Raw genomic sequence first — 20,568 nt, forward strand, 5'->3', positions numbered from 1 at the left:
CTGTGCAGGGACACTGGCAAAGAGGAGAGATTGGCAGTAGATCCCAGAGTGTGCTTTGGGACATCTGCCCAAGAAGAGAAAGACAACAGCCCACTGTGGTCCTAGGGTAAAAAGTATGGGGGGAATTGGGTGCTGGGCTGGGCTGGGCAGAGACATGGACAGAGGAGCCCCAAGCCATGTCCCCACCCCAGGAACACAGGAAATCGGATTTGTAGCAGTGTCTGGACCTTGGGCTGTGCCAACTTTCAGTGTCTGTTGCACGTCACCCCAGCATCTTCAGCATGCCCACAGTTTGTCACCCCCCATTTGGAGAAGATGCAGCGGAAGATACTGTCCTCTGTGCCTTTGCAGGCGACATCGTCCATCCAGATTCTCCCAGTGCCTGTGGAGACAAGTCAACATGATTTCTTAGTAGATACAGAAGAGGGCAGGAGGGAGGAGGAAAGAGAGGCACAATGCTATTCGTAGGCTAGACTCCACCAGGAATCCTTCTTATTTTTATTTTGCATTTTTTATTACTTATACTTATTTTTGAGGCTCAGTTTCTGGGGGGACAAACACAGTTACTGACAATGGTGGTGTTTACTGAGTACCTTCTATGTGTTCCAAATCTTGTGCCAATTTCCTTCCTCAGTCCTAATGATGGTGCCATGTATGCAAAACATGCAATGCAATGAGCGGGTGTGGAGTCAGAACCAACTTGTATCTGATCCTCCAGTGGTTTTTCAGAGGCTGTAAACAGCATGGGAGGAGACTGCCCATCTTTCTCCTGTGAAGCTGCTGGTGGGTTCAAATCGCGGGCTCTTAGGTTGGCAGTGCAACTTCTTACCCATTAGGCCACCAGTGCTCCCTGTGAGGGAGGGATGTGCTATGAGGTAGACATTAAATAATAAAAAAACCCACCACAACATTTTATAGATGAGAAAACTGGACCTCAGAAATCAATTGGAAAAATATCACAGCTTGTAAGTGGTAGAGTCTGATATCAAACCCAAGTGTTCCTGTATCTAAGGCCCATGAGACATCACAAAGAGATACCACATAGCCTTTGAGATAAAACATGGTCTGGCCTTCGTTAATTAATAGTCAGGCATTGCCTCATCAGAGGGTCAATTCAGTCCCTCAGCGTCCCACTGCCAAGTATGTCAGTGGACATATTCCAATACTCTAAAGTATGTAGTTGCTGTTGTTGTGTACTCTCAAGACAGAAGACACTCACAGCTGACTCTCCAGGTTTTCAGGAGAGGTAAACTGTATGGGAGGAGAGTGCTCATCTTTCTCCCATGGAGCAGTGGTGGATCTGAACTGCTTATCTTTGGATTCGTAGCAGAACTCCCTACCACTAAGCCCACAGAGTTTCCTAAGGTATATAGTTGTTGTGTGCCGTTGAGTTGGAACGGACTCATAGCTGAGCCTTCAGCAGGTTTTCAGAGGCAGTAAATCCCACCAAAGGAGACTTCCCATCCTTCTCCTGTGGAGCAGATGGTGGATCTGAACCACAAACTTCTGAGATTGCACCACAGTTCTTACCACTAGGCCACCAGAGCATCCCTAATACACAGTTATATTCTAGTACATGGTCCCATTTTACGAACCCAAAAGATGGGTGATATCAAATAAAGGAGTCCTTCAAACCCCAAGACACTCCATTAACAAATTCCCTGAACTACCTTTCAGCAGCCATACAATGTCCCATCTGGGAGGAATTTGAAGACTGTCAAAACTCTTTAACTCTCTAATTCACTCCTGAGCTGCACTGGTGAAACCTCTTTACAATGGGCATTAAGGGAACATCTAACCTTTTCAGTGATGACCAAATATTGATGCATGAACTAATTGGGTCAGACATACTTCTTTGGTATGCAAGGATTTTTCAGCACATGTTGTAAAGGATTGCCTTCAGTGAATTCAGAGATAGAGAGCTGAGAGGAGAAGCCTCCTTCTGGCTGTCTTTTTGGATGATTTTTCTCCACCAGAGCCTTCTCCCTGGCTCTGTCCCTGGCCTGGATACCCTGTGGCTCTTACACAATAAGTTCTTTGAGGCAGAGCAATAATTCACAGAATAAATGTCTTCTGGAAAACACACCAGTTTACAAATTACCCAGGAAAAGGCTGCAAGCCCAAGAGGTCTGTGAGATTAGTCACACCCAAAGCAAATAAAGAAGATTCGAGACTGACAAATAAAGAGCAGACCTGAGGTTACCCAGCCCTAGTGTGCACACAGCAAAGCAAAATTCCAACTCTACTTGGTGTTTAGCCAGAGAGCTGTGGCTAATGTTTAGATGAGGAAGGGCTAATAACACTGGACTGTTGTTGCTGTTATCAGGTGCCTGTGAGTCAGTTCCTACTCACTGCAACTGTATGTTCAACAGAATAAAAACACTGCCTGGTCTTGGCCATCATGATAATCAGTGCTATGTTTAAGCCTATCGTTACAGGCGTAGTGGGACAAAGGTCATTAGATTAACATGACTGACTATCCACAGGAAAATAACAGAGTAGGTAGGTGATGGCCCAAAACTTATTAATCAGCAAGCCATTTTCGTTCCTCACTGAGAAGTTGGTACTTTGAATTCACCGAGTACTGGTCTTTCACTCTCCCTTCAGAAATGTCCTAGGAGTTATTCAAAGCGTGCACTGAGGACCAGAAGCACCAATATAACACGGGCCATGTCTGAATCAGAATCTGCATAGAAGTGAGCTCCCTCAGCGAGTCACCTGCGCATTCAAGTCTGAGAAACTCTACTCCAGGTGACATTTCACTTTTACACGTGTTATCTCTGTTGGCAGCACAATCAGATAAGTTTCTCAATTTACACAGGAGAAAAATGAAGCAGGAGAATGAAGGAGAAAATGAAGTGCTCTATCTTGAGGAAGCAAAGTTTAGGCTAGAATTCAGGTCTAGAGATACTTACAGACTGAGGGACTATTTGAAGGTAAGATTTATTTGGACATATGAGTGGCGATTTTACCTTATCCTTAATATTCATCCATTTACTTGTTTGTTCAACACACACTGGAGGGCTTACACCGTGTTCAGCAGATTCTGGGTGTTCGGAATATAACAGTGAAAATTAAAAACCCGAGTAAAACAAATCTCTACCTCAAGGAGTTAACACAGATTTATTATTAGGTGCCATGGAGTCGTTTCCAGTTCATAGCAACTCTCCAACTGACCCTGTGTCACTCTCACAATTATTTCTATGTTTGAGCCAAATGCTGTAGCTACTGTGTCAATCTATGTCCTCGAGGATCTGCTTGTTCATTGCTAACCACCTATGACAGCCTTCTCCAGGTCTGGTTCTCCTGACAGTGTGTCCCATGTATGTGGAACATTCTGCTTGTTCTTCTTCCAAGAAAAATTCGTTTGCTCTTCTTGAAGTCTGTGGTATATTCAGCATTCTTCACGAAAACCTCAATTCAAAGGCACCAATTCTTTTTCAATCCTTTTATTCACCACCCAGCTTTCACATGTTTAGAAGGTGACTGAAACAACCATGGTTTGTGGTAGGTGTACAGTAGCCCTTAAAGTGACATTGTAAACTTCCAAGAAGTCTTCTATAGGAGATTTCCTCAATGAAAGGTTTGTTTGTGTTCTTGACTGTACTTCCATGGCATTGACTGTGGATCCTAGTAGAATGAAATAGTTGACTCAATATTTTCTCTATTTATCATTATTCATCTAACAAATTGTGAGGACTTCTCTTTGTGCTGAGGTATACTCCATACTAGAGGCTGTAGTATTTGATCTTCACTAACGATTTAAGTCCTCACCATTTTTTAGCAAGCCAGGTTGTGTCATCAGCATATATTTTTTTTTTACTTTGAAAAAATTTAGTATTTTTTTTAATTGATTTGCCTACAAAGTTCATATACATTGTATTTCACATTATTAATTCATATTGCGTTTCATACAATCATTCTCATGCATTGCTGTTGTTGTTGTTATGTGCTGTTGAGTCACCTGCGACTCATAGCGACCCTTAAACCCTGCTCTATCCTATGCCAACCTTGTTGTCTCTGACACACTCACTCCCACCACCCCAATCACAGAATCACTCCATCTCATCGAGGGTCTTCATCTCCTGCGCCGTCCCTCCACTCTCCCAAACATGACAGGCCCAAAGTATGTCAGACGAAGCTTCAGAATCCTTGACTCCAGGGAGCATTCCAGCTTCACCTTCTCCAGGACAAACCTGTTTGTTCTCCTAGCAGTCCACGGTATGTTCAACACTCTTCGCTAGCACCACAGCTCAAAGACATCAATTCTCTTTCTATCATCCCTATTCACTGTCCAACTCTCTGATGCATAGCATGTAATTGTGAAGACTATAGACCATGTTTTATCAAGTTTATCACCATTAGACCTTGCCCATCACCACCTATCTTTTCACGCACATTCTTTCCATTTCCTTCCCTCACTTCCTCCACCCACCAGACTGCAACACCTTCATGTGTTTCCTTGCCAACAGAATTCCTTGCTTTGCAAAGAGTCTTTTTATCTCTTTTGCCCATTTTGTGATTGAGTTACCAATCTTTTCCTTGTAGAGGCCATGTAGAATTCTGTAAACTTTGGTTATGAGACTTTTTTCTGAAATGTCATTGCCAAATGTTTTTTCCAGATCTGTGGACTTTCTCTTTACTCTGCTGGAAAAAGTTTTTGATGCACACAGGGATTTGATTTTAAGAAGATATGATTTGTTAATCTTCTCCAAATTGTACATTTTTCGCTATGTTCACAAGCCTATTTATACCACAGGTCAGTACTTCTAAATTAGTTCCCATTTTGTCTCTTATGGTCTTTATGGTTTTGCGAGTAGCCCATGTCTCTGATCCATTTTGGGTTCATTTTTGTGTTATGGTGTGAGATGTGGATCCTGTTTCCGTTTTCTGCAGTCAGATGTCCTGTTTTGGCAGCACTATGTGTTAAAGAGGCTGTTGTTTCCCCATTTAATGGGTTTTATATCCTTGTCAAATATCAGTTGATCATAAGTTGTTAGGTTTGTTTCTATTGCATATCATTTGTTAACGAGTCTTCCTCCAACTCTGATGCACATGCTTCTTCATAGAGCTAGTTAGACTTTTTAGATTATCTGCTAGACATATAGATTAAACAAGCATAGTGAAAGGACACATACCTTTTCTGATTTTAAATCATGAAGTAGCCTCTTGTTCCATTTGAAATAATTTACAAATTTGAATTGTTGCTGGTAACTGCTGTTGAGATGACTATGACTCACAGTGAACCTCTGCCCACAGAGCTGAACCCTACCCTATCTGGTGCCATCTTCATCATTTCTGTTCTACGTGAATGCATTGTTACAGCCACTGTGTCATTCCATCTTGTTGAAGGTTACTCTCTCACTAACCCTAATCCTTTCCAAGCACGATGTCTTTATCCAAGGACTGTCCCCTCCTAACAACATGCTCAAAGTATGTGAGATGAAGTTTCACCATCCTTGCCTCTAAGGAGCATCCTGGCTGCACTTTCTCCAAGACATATTTGTTTATTCTTTTGATAGTCCATGGAATAGTCAGTTCTCTTCTCTAACACCACACATCAAAGTCATTGATTCTTCTGTCAACGTTATTCATTGTCTAACCTTCAGATTCACAGAAAGCAATTGAAAAAATCACAGCCTGGACAGGGTGCACTTTAGTCTTCAAACTGACATAATTGCTCCTTAGCATTTTGGAAAGATCCTTGATAGATTTTCCCACTGCAACACAATTTTTGATTTCTTAACTGCTGATACCAAGGGTGTTGACTGTGGATCCAAGTAGAGACACGGTTGACAATTACAATCTTTTCTCCAGCTATCATGATGTTGGTGAGGATTTTTGTCTTTTTCTGTTGCAATGTAATAAATATTGAAGTCTTTGATCTTCTGCAGCTAATGTTTAAAGTCTTCCTTATTTTCAGCAAGCAAGGTTGTGATATCTGCACAACGCATGTTGTTGATGAATGTTCCTCCAACCCTGATGCCAACGCTTGGGTTTTGTACAAGTCCTACATGAGCACAATTAAGTGTTGGAAATTTCCACTCCTTTTGATGTTATACAGAATTTTGTCTAATCTACAAAGTTGAATGCCTTTGCATAGTCTATAAAACATAGTAAAATATCTTGCTAGTAATCTCTTCTTCCAGCCAAGATCCAACTGACATTAGCAATGATATCACTCTCTCCATGTCTTCTTCTAACTCTAATTTGAAATTTGGGCAATTTCTCTTCAATTTTCTGCTGTAGCCATTTAAAAGGTACTGTCTGATGGACAAAATATAATGTAAATGAAAGATTGTATAAAAAACAATGAAATTCATGAAACACAATGTACAGGAAATAATAAATGAAAAAGTTATTGGAGGTTAGGCTTTTGAAGCTCCATCTCACATACTTTGGACATGTGGCCAGGAGGGACTGATCCTTAGAGAAGGACATCATGCTTGGAAGGGTGGAGGGACAGTGCAGGAGAGGGAGACCCCAGATGAGATGGATTGATACAGTGACTGGGGCAATAGGAGTAGATGTGTCAGAGTCAGTGAGATTGGCTTAGGACAGGGGAGGGTTCAGAGCTGCTGTATATAGATTTGCTATGAGTCACAGGGAACTTGAAGGCACATAAGGACAACAGCATTGTCTATAAAATTTTACTTGTGTTATACTGTTTGATAATTCTATTGGAACACTTCCTTCTGAACGAACGCAATTATGATCTCTTCCAGTTGGTTGGTTAGGAAAGTAGTTAGCTATTTCATAAATTTCTTGGCATAAACAAATGAGTGTTTCTAATATTGCATCTGTTGAAATATCTAAGTTAGTATTCTGTAAGCTAGTGGACTTTTGTTTTAGGCCAATGTCTTTGGTGCAGCTCAGAATTCTCCCTTTAGAATAACTGAGTTTTGGTTTTGGAAAAAAAATGACTTTATATTGGTTTGCAGAAAGTTCATACACATTATGTTTCACACTTTACCTCATTCACATTGTGCTTAATGCAATCATTTCCATTCATTGTATCACTGATGTTTGATCATACGTTAACTCCTGAAAAGGACGAGCATTGACCAATCATTTTTGATATAATTCTTTGTCTTCTTTCTAAATTCTAAATTTTCTAAACTCTTTATAAATTATGTGTATTCTAAATTTGTGTCTTTTTTATATTCTGGGATCCATCAGTACTGTAGTTCAAGGCTTTCGGCAGTTCTTTCTGCTTAAGAAATACTAGCATGCTTTTCCCTTTAGGTTTTCATATTATATTTTCCTTTGTGTTCTTTAACTGCTCTTTGAAATCTACTAAACTCTTTTACTTAGTTATTTCATTATTTGCTTTAGCTCTGGTCAAGAGCAAGTTTTAAAGTCTGCTCTGTCCTCTATTTGAGTCCTTCCTTCCTTCCTTCCTTCCTTCCTTCCTTCCTCCCTCCCTCCCTCCCTCCCTCCCTTCCTTCCTCCCTTCCCTGTTTTTAATGACCTTTTGCTTTATTTACGTAAAACGAGATCCTGCGACTTACCCGGTTTTCATTCATTGGTGTTTCATGCATCAAATCTATTCTTGAGATAGCCTCTAGATTCAAGTAAGATAGACAAAAGGTCTTGTGGACTTGTCCTAATTTCCTTCATATAAGAAATTAGTGGTCTGTTCTCTGGTTGGTCCCTGGCCTTGTTCTGTATGATGATGATATTCAGTGCTTCATCACTTCTTTCTACAATAGTTTATTTGATTGTTGTGTATTTTCACCTGGTGAAGTTCATGTGTATACCAAAAAACCCAAGCCCATAGCCATTAAGTAGATTATGATTAGACTAACCCTGAGGAACAGGGTAGAATGTGAAACCATAAAGCTTACAAAGCTTTGAAATATTTATGGAGACAGACTGTCACATCTTTCTCCCACAGAGAAGCGAGCAGATTTGAACTGCCTATCTTTCAGTTAGCAGCCAAATTATTGAACCACTGTATTATCAAGGCTCCACAACTTATATTGTTGAAAAACAGATATTTACAAAGAAAGAGTGATTTGTTTTGCAAGATTTTCTCATGTTATCTCTGTTGTTGTTGTTATGTGCCTTTGAGTCGTTTGCAACTCATAGAGACTCTGTACAACAGCCCTAAACTCTGCTCTGTCCTGTGCCAATTGCACTGTCTCTGACACACCCATCCTGATTACCCCAGTCACCGAATCAATCCATCTCATAGAGGGCCTTCCTCTCCTGCACTGTCCCTCCACCCTCCCAAGCATGATGTCCTTCTCCAAGGACCAGTCGCTCCTTACAACATGTCCAAAGTATGTTAGACGAAGCCTCAGAATCCTTGCCTCCAAGGACCTGCCCAGTTTAACCCTCTCCAGGATGAATATGTTTGTTTTCCTAGCAGTCCATGGTACACTCAATACTCTTCTCCAGCACCACAGCTCAAAGGCATCAATTCTCCTTCTATCCTCCTTAGTCATTGTCCAGCTCTCGGATGGATAACAAGTGATAGCAAAGACCATGGCCTGTATCAGACACACCTTAGTCTCCAGAGTGACACCACTGCTCTTCAGTACTTTGGAGGGGTCCCTAATAGCAGACTTTCCCATGGCAATACATCTTTTAATTTCTTGGCTTCTGGTGCCAAGAGTGTTGACTGTGGAGCCAAGCAAACTAAATCTGTGAACAATCTCAATCTCTTCACCATCCATCCTGATGCTGCCACTTGGTCCAGTGGTGAGAAGAAGAGTCATATCTTTTAGCTTCTGATCCTTCTTTGTTCCAACTTCCACATTCCAGTCACCAGTAATTGCATCTTTATTGCATATTTTATCAACTTTGGACTATAGAAGTTGATAAAAATCTTCAAATTTCTTTATCTTTGGCTTTAGTGGTTGGTATAAAGTTGGGATAATAGTAATTTTTTTAACTGGTCTCCCTTGTCAGCACGCTGATATTTCCCCATTCCTTATGGTACTGTACTTTAGAAGAGATACTGAAATGCTCATTTTGACAATGAATGCAACAGCGTTCCTCTCCAATTTGTCATGCCTACTTTATTTTTTATGTGTGTCTGATTTGAAACGGCCAACAGTCTGTGTCAGCTTACTGATGATTAGGATATTGATCTTTGTGTGCTCCATTTAATTTTGTAGAGCTTGCCCTTTTCCTAAATTCACCCTTCATACATCCCACGTTCCAGTTCTTAATGGAGGTTTGCAGCTGTTCCTACTCATTTTGAGTTAAGCCCTATCAGTACACAAAGGGTCTGAAACCCTTTATCTACATCATTAATGTCAGTTCTACTTGGAAGAAGCAGTTCTTCCTCAGTCATATTTTAAATGTCTTTCAATGTGAAAGGTTCCAGCGCTTTATGTGACAATGTTCACCTTTTATGCATAACATTTTTATTGGATACTTTTTAAATTTCAGAAATAGATCAACTGGCCATTGTTTGTAGTCTGTTTTAGTCTGGAAGCTCTGATGAACCTGATTTAGCAGGGGTGACGCTGGTAGTATTTGAAATACTGGTGGTATAGTGTTCAGTATCACAGCAATAAAAACATAAATCAGCACAGTACAGCACACTGACAGGCGAATGGTAGAGCTTGTTTATGTTTGCCAGAGTATTGATAGTGGGAATAAGCTTTCTTGAATCCTACAGACTTTAGTCTGCATGTCACGTACATGTAGACAGAACAGCTATTTGTTGCTGTATGTGCCATCAAGTTGAGTATGACCCATAGTGACCCTATGAACAAGAGATTTAAACTCTGTCCAATCTTGTGTCATCCTCACAATTTCTGACACACTAGAACCCACTGTAGCAATCACTGTGTCAGTCCACTTGGTTGAAGGTCTTCCTCTCTTTTATCGACCTTCCACCTTTACAATGATGTCCTCTCCAAGGAACAGCCTTTCCTAGCAACATGTCTGAAGTATGTGAGACAAAGCTTTATCATCTTTGCCTCCAAGAAACACTCTGGCTGCACTTTCTTCAAGACATATTTGTTTGTTCTTTTGGTGGTTCATGGGTTATTCAGTATTATTCTCCAACAGCACAGCTCAATGGCATCAACTTTTCTTCAGTTATCCTTATTCACTGTCTACCTCTCAGATGCATAGCAAGTGACTGGAAAGATCATGGTCTAAATCAGACATACCTTAGCCCTCAAACTGAATCAGACGTAACTTAATCTTCAAACTGATGTCATTGCTCCTCAGTAAGTTGGAGAGGTCCCTGACTGCAGGCTTTCCCAGTGTAATATATTTCCCGACTTCTGTTATCAACAGTGTTGACTGTGGATCCAAGCAAGAGGAAATAATTCACAACTTCTATTTTTTCTCCTTTTATTATGATGTTGCCTATGGGTCCAGGGGTAAGAATTTTTGTTTTCTTGATGTTGAGATGCAATCCATTATTGAAGGCTGTATTCTTTGATCTTCTGCAATAAGTGGTTCAAGTCCATCTTCCTTTTAGCAAGCAAGGCTATGTTATCTGCATAATGCAGGTCATTGATAAGTCTTCCTCTGATCTTGATGCCACATTCTTCTTGAGAGATTGCAGCTTTTCGAATGATTTTCTCAGCATAAAGAATGAACATGTATGGAGAGAGGATACAACCAGGGTTGCACTCCTTTCTTAATTTTAAACTTTGCAGTATTCCTTCTGTTCACACAACAGCCTCTTGGTCCAGGCATAGGTTTTACATGAGTACAATTAAGTGTTCTAGGATGCCCATTCTTCTCATAGCCACAACCTGTTATTATCTACACAGTCCAATGCCTTTGCATGGTCAGTAAAACACAAATAGACATTCTTCTAGTATTCTTTACTTTTCTGCCAAGATACACCTGACAGCAGCAATGACATCTCTGGTGCCTTGGTAATAATCCTTCTTGAACTTCTAACAGTTCTCTATCTATGTACTGTTCTAGCTACAGGGTCTGAAAATCCTAAGAACAGCTATTATTAAGAGAGGTAAAAAGTGAGGTTAAGTTGCTTGTCCATGGTCTCCTAATAATTTAGTGGGCAGCCCATGAACAGGCCTTTGTCCAGTACTGGTCCCTAATATGACCACACTGCACAATACCTAGCATGCACTACTAGCCTAGAGAGGGGACAAACTGTAGGCCAAATCCAGTCAAATGCCCATTTTTGTAATTAAAATCTTACTGGAACACAGCTCTACTGATAGATTGAATATGCATGTGCTTGTCTAGGTCAAGATTCTCAGTGTTTTGGATATAATGAATAATGCGACAGCTATGTTTTGATCTTCCATGACTTGATACGTCAATCACTTGTAAAAGGATTAAAGGTTGGATGCAACAGCAGTCTCCTCATGGTACTGAAACTCCTGTAAGCCTGAAGTACTTTTTATATCAAAAATAAAAGGGATATAATACTGTAATAAACACACAGGTGCATACAGAAAATAAATAAAGGGAAATAGCTCTAATATCTATATTAGTTATGTTGTTGTTGTTGTGTGTACTGTAGCGCTGGAACTGACCCATTGCTGACCCTCTGGCAGGTTCTCTGAGGCAGTTAATTGCACAGGAAGAAACTGCCCATCTTTCTCCCATGGGGCAGCTGGTGGCTTTCAGAATTGCAGTGCAGTGTCTTGCCACTAGGCCATCAGAGCTCCCTATATTAACTACTAAGGGAATGTATACCTAGATAATTAGAGATAAGTGGAGACTTCAGTAAAGAAGAGCCACTCTGCATGGTGAGACTCTTAGATCCAGGAAAAGAGTGGTACCACACCACACACAACCAGATTCTCAAGGAATAACAGCCCAGAGATGTTTTCGGGAGCTAAGTACTTTCCTTTAGGACAGAAACAGATAAATAACCTCCCCCCACAGCCAACAACCTGAATTCCAACATCTAATTTCCTAAATACAGAGCTCTGGTGGCCTAGTGTTAAGAAACTGCTCTGCAATTCTGAAGGATCCTTAACTCTTCTCCTTTATTTCCTTATCTCTTCCCTCTACCCTACATTTATCTAGAGCCTGTTATGTTTCAGGCACAGGGTTTTAGAATTACATGCATAAAGCCCCCAAGATGTGCTCACATGTACATTAAAGACCAGGAGAGCTGGAAGGTGCTTTCATTGGCACGCACATACACATGTTATGACAGCACTGAGCAGACATTTACGTTATGGAGTGAAGTGGGGGGATGGAAGGAGCCAGGAAAATGGTCCTCAAGAGGTGAACATTGAGAGGAGCTTTAACACTTGCACAGAAATGAGCCAAGTGAAGTAGGAGGGGATGGCATTCCAAACAGACGATTAGGAAACCAGAGGAGCATTGAGAACGTTTAGAGAATCCTCAGTAGACATATGTGTCTGAAGAAGGGTGGGTCTTAGGTCCTAAATGAAGGAAACAGAACTTGCTCCTGAGAGCAAGAAAGACCCACTGAGGAGCAGATGCACGTTTGAGAAATATCCCCACAGGAACATCGGATGTGGCAGCGAGGTAGCAGGCAGAAGAAGAGCTCATGGAGGACTGCAGCTACCGCTGTTCTTACCTCCACTGATGCCCTCATCTCTGCCCAGTGCGTAGTTAAGATGTCCAGTGGGACCCTGTGCTATGATAAATGCTTTATACAGATTATCCCACTTAATATTTGCAAAAATTCCCCCAAAGTGACACAACCAAAGTATCATGAGGTTAAGAAATCTGTGCTCAGTAAGTGGAAAATGTGAGACTCTAACTTAGGTGTCTTGAAGGCAGAGCCCAAGTGCCTTGGCTCCTGAGGGGAAAGCAGTGAGAATGAACAGAAGGGGACAGATTCAAGAGACCCCAGCAAGGCAGAATCTGCAGGACCTGGGGACCGACCTCATGAGGGAATAAAGGAAGTGGATGAGAGAGTGGGGGTATACCCAGACCTCTGGTTGTCATGGATCTGTCTAAGAGAATGTCTGTCTGTCTTAGTTTCCTCATAATGCTGTAACAGAAATATCACAAATAATTAAAGTACTAACCCACAAGTGGCTTTAAATAAAAGATATTTTCTTAAACTTCTGGGAACTAGAAGTCTGGATTTAGGGCCCCAGCTATAGAGGCCGGATCTTTGTCCACTAATTGGGGGGTGGGACTTGGGGGGAGAACCTTGTATCAGCTCCTGTATCCTGGGTATTATTCAGTTTCTTAGAGATAGCCACGTGGCGTCTGTCTTCCTTTGCAAGAGCAGCATAGGCCAACCCCAGCAGGAACCAAAGAAGGGACAGGAAGGAGGATGGGCAGGAGAGGGTGAGGAAGAAAAAGATGCTTTTTCGAAGGAGTGGCGCATGGGCTGAAACAGGAGGCAGAGCAGAGAGCAACATGGTGCAGAGTGAAGGCCTGATGAGCCGGCAGGGAAGGAGACAAGTACAGAAGGAAGGAGAAACAGAAGGCAGGATGGCCCAGGGCAGGAGGCTCCCCAGTAATGAAGAGAGGGGTACCGTGAGAGGCTGGGCGCAGGTGAGCACAGGTGGGCTGGAGGCTCAGTCACAGGGTGAGGACATAGTGTCTCTATCCAGACCTCACCCACAGTGCTGCCTGCTGCCGGGAAAGGTGGACATTCCCTAGTGTTCCACTGAAACTATGCACTTGTGTGATTCTGCCTCGAACAAAAGAAACTGGGGGCAAGGAACAGGCTTCTTCACTGTGCCCTCGATGTTCAGCTTAGAATGAGATGTTGTCAGCAGCAGTGGAGTCCAAGGGTCACAGAAACCCTCTGCATACTGGAACCAATACAGCCTTCTGCATGATTGACTGCAGATCTGATCGCTGATCTGATCAACACCCAGGGTTTACCTTAGCTTATTTTGGGCAGCAAACCTTCTTCCTAGTCTTTTCTAGTCTGAAAGTTCCACTGAAACCTCAGCGTCATAGTAATATACAAGTCTCTCCTGGCAGATGCACATGAGGAATCGAACCCTAGTTCCCTCATACCAGTAAAATCCTCTGCTGTCACAGTCTTACTCATGGTGACCCTCTACCTGAGTATTTGAGGCCATAAACCTTTGCAGAAGAGATTGTTCAACTTTCTTGTAGGAGCGGCTGGTGGATCCAAACCACTGACATACCAGCTAGCAGCCCACATGTTACACATTAAGCTACAGAGGGAAAAAGACAGGCAGTCTCCTCTCTTGAAGGTTTGTAAGCTCAGAAATCCAAGGGAGCATCTCTAAGTTTGAGTGGACTTAGCAGCAGTGGATAGTGGTCTCCTACAGAGAAGGGGAGGATTCTACTATTGCACCAATAGTGCCTTAGGCACAGGACCCCCCAGGAACTGCCTGTGAGAAGAAGAGCAAGAGGTATACGGCCTGAGTGATGGACAGGCTTCTGCTGTCCCCATCCCATCTCTTCTGAGAGCCTCCATTCCTTTCTGGGAATCTCATTGGTGACAGCTGTCTTGTTTGCCTGCCAGGGTCCTGAACATCAAGGAAGATGACATATTGGGACCCTGATAAGGATAGAGCAGTGCATATTAGATGCATTCCAAGTATCTCTGGAAGCTTGTCACATTTCCCAAATAGAACTACTTAAAATAATTGTACATACACTCTCCAAAATACTCAAGAGCAACAGTGTCTCTCTGGAGACTAAGGTCCACCTGATACAGGCCATGGTTTTTGCAATCACTTGTTATACATCAGAGAGTTGGACAATGACTAGGGAGGATAGAAGGAGAATTGATGCCTTTGAGCTGTAGTGCTGGAGAAGAGTATTGAATGTACCATGGACCGTCAAGAAAACAAACCGATTCATTGTAGAGAGGACTAAACCAGGCTGCTCCTTGGAGGCAAGGATTCTGGGGCTTCGTCTGACATACTTTGGACATGTTGTAAGGAGAGACAGGTCTTTAGAGAGGGACATCATGCTGGGTAGAGTGGAGGGACAGTGCAGGAGGGGAAGACCCTCTATGAGGTGGATTGATTCAGTGACTGGGGTAATCGGGATGGGTGTGTCAGAGGCAATGAGATTGGAGCAGGATAGAGCACTGTTTAGGGCTGTTGTACATAGGGTCGCTATGAGTCGCAAATGACTCTATGGCACACAACAACAACAACAACAACAACAAAATAATTGAGTGGCAATTAGAGAGCTCGCTTGTAGGTTTAGTTACACAAAAATCCAGGGAGAATAACAGGCATCATGAAGTGACTAACAGTATTCCTGGTCCAGCACACAGGCTCCATGAGGCATGAGGCTGGGCTACCTCACAACCAACCAGAAGTTCTGAGCTAACAGTATCCACTTCCTCCCTAAAAGGTTTTTCTTTCACTTACTGGACAGAAGTCCTTGTTGGAGCCAAAAATGAAAAAGTGTTCCTATTTTTCCTCTTACAATGTCTGTTTCCCTTGAATAAAACAGACTGCAGCCAAAGCCCAATGCTTTAAGTGGGAGAAGAATGCTCTCTCCCGGTGGGCTGCTCTTGAGAGAGCTGAGCATTTTTTAAACTCCCCACACGCTCTGGCCTTTCCAAAGAGAAGGCAGGATGTGTCCGAGCCACCAGCTGCTTTCTGCCAGCTGTCTCAATAGATTTCCCAAGTAGTTAACTTGCAATGTCTGTGACTGCAATCTCAGGAAGGAGGTCCTGAACTGGACTCGCAGGGAACATACTGTGGGAGATGAGGAGAAACAGAAGTCATGCAGTGGGGAAGGGGCCTGGGGTCAGTTCTGTACTGAACCTGCCTGGCTCCTAGATCCCCATCTGGAAAAGAAGCACTGGCCCCTTGTCTCGTGTTAGACTATGAGTCTATGCAGACATCTGGCACAGGGGGCTGGGCTGCCATGCTGGGCAGCTCATGGCCTCGGCAAGACAGCATGCATGCCAGCTTGATTCCATGATGCCAGCCTGGCAGCTCACTCAGCTGGGCCAGCTGCTGGGTGGATCTGTTAAAGGTGAGAGGTCAACCAAAATCCTTCCCTACAACCATCAAATTAGAGGTCCTGCTGAGAGGAGAGCAGCAGCATCTTAAATTTTGGAGGGATGAGGCTGACATCAATCAGGGAGCCCACCAACCCCCTCAAAGATGAGGAGATCAAGATGCAGAGCAGAGAAGTAGTAATGTGCCCAAGAGCACAGAGCCAAGAAATGGCCCAGGCATGTGGTGTGGAGAGTACGGGCTGGGCCAGTGCCCATTGATTGGGACCACTGCATTAAGGATGTGTCGACTTGGGCTTCTCTTAAGAGTTGGACAGAAGCACAAACCTGTGTGAGAGTATGTGATTCCCATTGTGGGTATTTAGCTTGTGTTGGCAGATGCTCAATAGGGACGCCTTGCTGTCTGTGTCCCCGGGTGCTAAAAATGGCTAATGAACTCAGCTGCTAACTGGTTGGTTATAAGTTCAAGTCCACACAGAGGCACCTTGGAAGAGAAATGTTGGTGCCTGATCTCTGAAAAATCAGTCTGTGAAAACTCCATAACGCCCAGTTCTACTCTACTCTGGATAGCATCTCCAGCATTTAGAACTGGTTCAGCAGTATCTGATCTGGGTCTCTGTGTGCAGGTCTCTGATGCAGCCTGGGTGGTAATGACAGGAAGTGTGCCAACATGTAGACAGCCACATTAAGAGAGACACGGTGCAGTGATATGAGACTTGAGCAAAGGAGAGCCGTCCTCCTCTCAGCAAGAAAGGAAGAGACAGAGCGGGAGACAGCAGGGACCCGAGTTATCTTCTTGATCTGAATCCAGCTGGGCTCTACTGTTTTCTAGCTGTGTGCCCTTAGGAAAGTTACTCAAGCTTGCCGAGACTGTTTTCCTCATCAAAGTGGGGATTCTACCTGTGTCTCCTTCATAGCTTTGCAGAGTCTATATCTGCATTGTGTTTAGAAGAGAGCCTGGCACAGACTAGATGAGATGTAAGTGCTAAGTAACAACAAAAAGTGACTTAACACAGTGGATAGTGAGGATCTGAAGAGCCATCAAGTGGAGAGGCATCAGACACTTCCTCTGAGACACAGGGAGCAGAATCAAAGCCAACAGGGAAACGAACAGGGAAACACGACTGCAAATCAACAAAAGGAAGAATTTTCTAATAAACTAAACTTTCTGAAGACAGATCAGCTAACCCCAAAGGATAGAGAGATCTCTGCTGTAGGAAGTGTTCAGGCAAAAGCCAGAGACCACTTGGCTGCGCTGCAGGACTGCTGTCCAGAACAGTCAAGCTTTGGAGAGGTGATCAGGCCAGTTGGCCATGAAGATCTCTGTCAGCCCTGTGCCTCTGGGCCTTTTCCACATGGCTGAGCTGGTCCTTTTCCCTCCAAGTGCCTTACCTTGTCCGAATCGGGCCGTTCTATACACCTCCTCCACACTGCGGAAGCCCAGCATGCGGCACACCACGTCCCCGTCCTTCTTGTCCCAGCCATCGTCACACACGGTGCCCCAGCGCCGGTCATGGTACACCTCCACACGGCCCTCGTGAGGACCCGAGCCATTCACCAACCTGATGGCCACAGCCTCCACGCCACCTGCTGGGAACAGTCTACCATCATTATCAGCTCTGGAAACATCACAGCTCTAATCCGAGCTCTTCTCTGACTCCCACCCTGTGATAGGAGAGAAAGGGGGGTTAGGGCTATAGCAAGGTCAACCCTGTGACCAACAGAACTCATGGTTTACCATCCCTGTTTTTGTTAGCTCTGGGAGCCTTGTGGTAAGGAGTTGCATTGCCAACCCAAAGGCATGAGATTCAAATCCACCAGCTGTTTTGTGAGAGAAAGATAGACAATCTCTTCCTGTATGATTTACTGCCTCTGAAAACCTAGGGAAGCTGTGGGTTGGTTCTGACTCAACGGTCCATATTAGTGACAACAAAAGTAATAAGAAGGGAAGCATAAGAAAAGGAACCCAGTGATATCACGGTCAAGGCACTGGGGGCAGGTGACCTTTTGTGTAGCTCTGTAGGCAGTGAAGGTCTCAGGAATGCCTCAGCTCTGAATTCCATCCTTCAGTGTTAGCTTAAAGTAAGCTGGGTGTTTTTTCCTCCTCCCCATTATCTTAGTCCTCTGTTGTCCTCATCTACCTTTTCTGCAGACACATGGTCTTGCAAATCATCAACAGCTATAGGACCAGGATAAGAGAAAGTGCTTTCCACACTGAGGAGCTAGACTTGTGGTGGGCAAGACTTGAGAGAGACTGGAGTAAGATCCCGGAGAGAGTAAGACACTGGTGATTGTGGCAAAGAGACTGTGGCACTGCAGTGGGGACATTGTAGCAAGGTGTGACCTAAGACTTCTTGCATTTGTGCTGGACACAGTTAAAGGTTTTGCTGTTCTTGCCTGATGGCTTGAAGGTGAAACTGACTTATAACTGCTCTGAGGCAAACTTTGTGGGATGACTGAGAAAATCAGAGGCATTTTGGGGATTTGTGTTGCTGAACTGAAATTGGAGCCTGGACTAATTGAGAAATTGTGTCTTGGGGCTTCTGGGCTAAAACCTGGATTTTCATTGTATGATTCTTTGCCTTCCCCACTCTCCAAATTACTTCCTTAATAAACCCCATTCTCAGTACCAAAATTATGAGTCTGTGAATCAAGAAAAAAAATAAACACACCTCTTGCTGCTGCTGCGGCTCTAGAGGTACCATGGGGCTCGGCTATGGGCTCCTTATCTTCTTTCTGCTCTGGGGTGGTGAGGGGCTGTGCTAGTCTCACTACCTCTGACCCTTTCAGAGAGACATCACAGTCCTGTGCCACCTGTGCCATTTTCAGCTCTCTAGACACATCCCTCACATCCACTTCCTGAGCAGGCTATTAGTGCAACAGTTCTGGGATCCAAGTGGACCTGGCCATGTGTTCTAACCCTTGTTGCTGTGTACCACTGAGTTGGAACTAACCCATACCTGGCACTCCTGTGGGTTTTCAGAGGCAGTTAATTGCAAGGGAGTAGACTGTCCATCTTTCTCGCACTGAGTAGCTGGTGGATTTGAATTGCATACCTTTGGGATTGCAGCACAGCTTCTTACCACAGGCCACCACTTGTGAGATGTTACTGGTTTTAAGGCACTTCACTACTATATTACATTGAGAAGGAAAACCTCCAACAGTTACATGGTGGGACATCATCATCAATTTTTGGTGCTTTCTGATTTTAGGGAATGTTAAAATGTGTGTCACAGACAATCAATGAAATACAGGAATACAGATAAAGAGCCTGGGACAATGTTTTGAACATTGCAGGCAGGTGAAAGATTTTGCTCTTGTTTTTGTCTTAATGACCATAAGGAAGCATCCTAGACCCTCTGAGGGCACTCCTCCCCACACTGTGCTGTGGGGGCAATGCCTACTTCATAGAGCTATCATTCAGACAAATAAAATCACATGCAGGCAGTCCCCCAGGTTATGAGCAAGATCTGTTTCTTTAAGCCTTTAAGTGGCATGTAGGTGAGTTGAAACATATACAGACAGCTCTTTTTAAAGACTGTCATGCTGTATCGACTGAGCCAGCCAGGCACTACCAAGACAGCTCTTATTTGACCTTACTTTAGTGGAAAAGAAAGAAGCCCTGCTGGTGTAGTTAGTGGGTTAAGAATTACAGTGCTATCCAAAAGATTGGAGGGTCAAAGCTGCCAAATGGAGAAAAAAGACAAACAACCTGAAAAAACGTAATTTCAGAAACTTATGGGGCAGATCTGCTCTGTCCTCTAGGGTCATGTTGAGTTGGAATCAACTGGACGATAGTGGTTTGGGTCAGTTTAAAAGGAAAGAAGACATTTCAATGGTTTAAAAACGGCACATGTAGCAATTTAAGGTGAAAGTCTAAATAATTCCTTGTGGGTAGAAGTATGTTCAATTGTTTCAAAGTGATGGCGAATTTAATAGACATTAAAGACTAAAGAGGTAAACAGACGTCACTGGGTTCCTGGCATTTAGCAGGTATTCAGCAAATGCTATTTTCCTTTCTTCTTTAAAGTCTGTTAAATTTATCTCTAAATTAAGTGTCCAACAAAGATCCTAGCTATAGGAAATGAATAGCAAATGTTTTCTGACTGGATGAATGAAGATTCATTTATGTATTAAAAACCATTGCATGACTACTGGAGAGACACCATGGGACTCAGAGAGCCCTGGGGCAGCTGAAGGAGGCCTGAGATCACCTCAGAGCTGGGGATTGGCTGAGTTGTAGTCTCAGAGTAATCCACGTGGTTAGTGCCAGAGCTTGAGTCTCCAGATGTCTGTACCACTCCACTTGTTTCCCATTATGGATGCAATATTCATCCCTCTCCTAGTTGAATTTCCTCACCTGGTAAAGTACTGGGATGGTAAAAACAAAAATCTCCTCAAATTCCCTGCTGCCAAGTTGAATTCTGACTCACAGGGAGCCTCCAATCAAACTTCTGAGGCCATAAATCATAACTGGAGGAAACTGCCCATCTTTCTCCTGCAGAGCTGAGAGTGGATTTGAACCATCTGAAACATGCAGCCTTTGGTTAGCAGCATAACTTGCTATGCACCACACGACCAGAGGCTCCAAAGGTCAGGTCACAAATAATCATTCACTAGGCAGGTTTTAGTGACCCAGTGGTAAGAAGCTGTGCTGCAATCCCAAAGGCATGTGGTTCAAATCCACTAGCTGCTCTGTGAAAGAAGAATGG

At 43.4% G+C, this 20,568-nt stretch overlaps 1 protein-coding gene across 1 annotated transcript in view; it reads right to left on the reverse strand.

Annotated features, from left to right (window-relative positions):
* Positions 1–245: 245 nt before the first annotated feature.
* Positions 246–20,568, reverse strand: part of SCARA5 (scavenger receptor class A, member 5 (putative)) — a 212,166-nt gene continuing 191,843 nt past the window's right edge. Inside the window, exons 7-8 of the mRNA XM_006884868.1 lie at positions 17,249–17,443; positions 246–382 (exon numbers count right to left, since the gene is read on the reverse strand). Coding sequence (XP_006884930.1) covers positions 246–382; positions 17,249–17,443 — 332 coding nt within the window. The remainder of the gene's footprint in view (positions 383–17,248; positions 17,444–20,568) is intronic.

Source organism: Elephantulus edwardii, unplaced genomic scaffold (assembly GCF_000299155.1).
Source record: "Elephantulus edwardii isolate Elephantulus edwardi_28Jun2011 unplaced genomic scaffold, EleEdw1.0 scaffold00038, whole genome shotgun sequence".
Classification (NCBI taxonomy): Eukaryota; Metazoa; Chordata; class Mammalia; order Macroscelidea; family Macroscelididae; genus Elephantulus; species Elephantulus edwardii.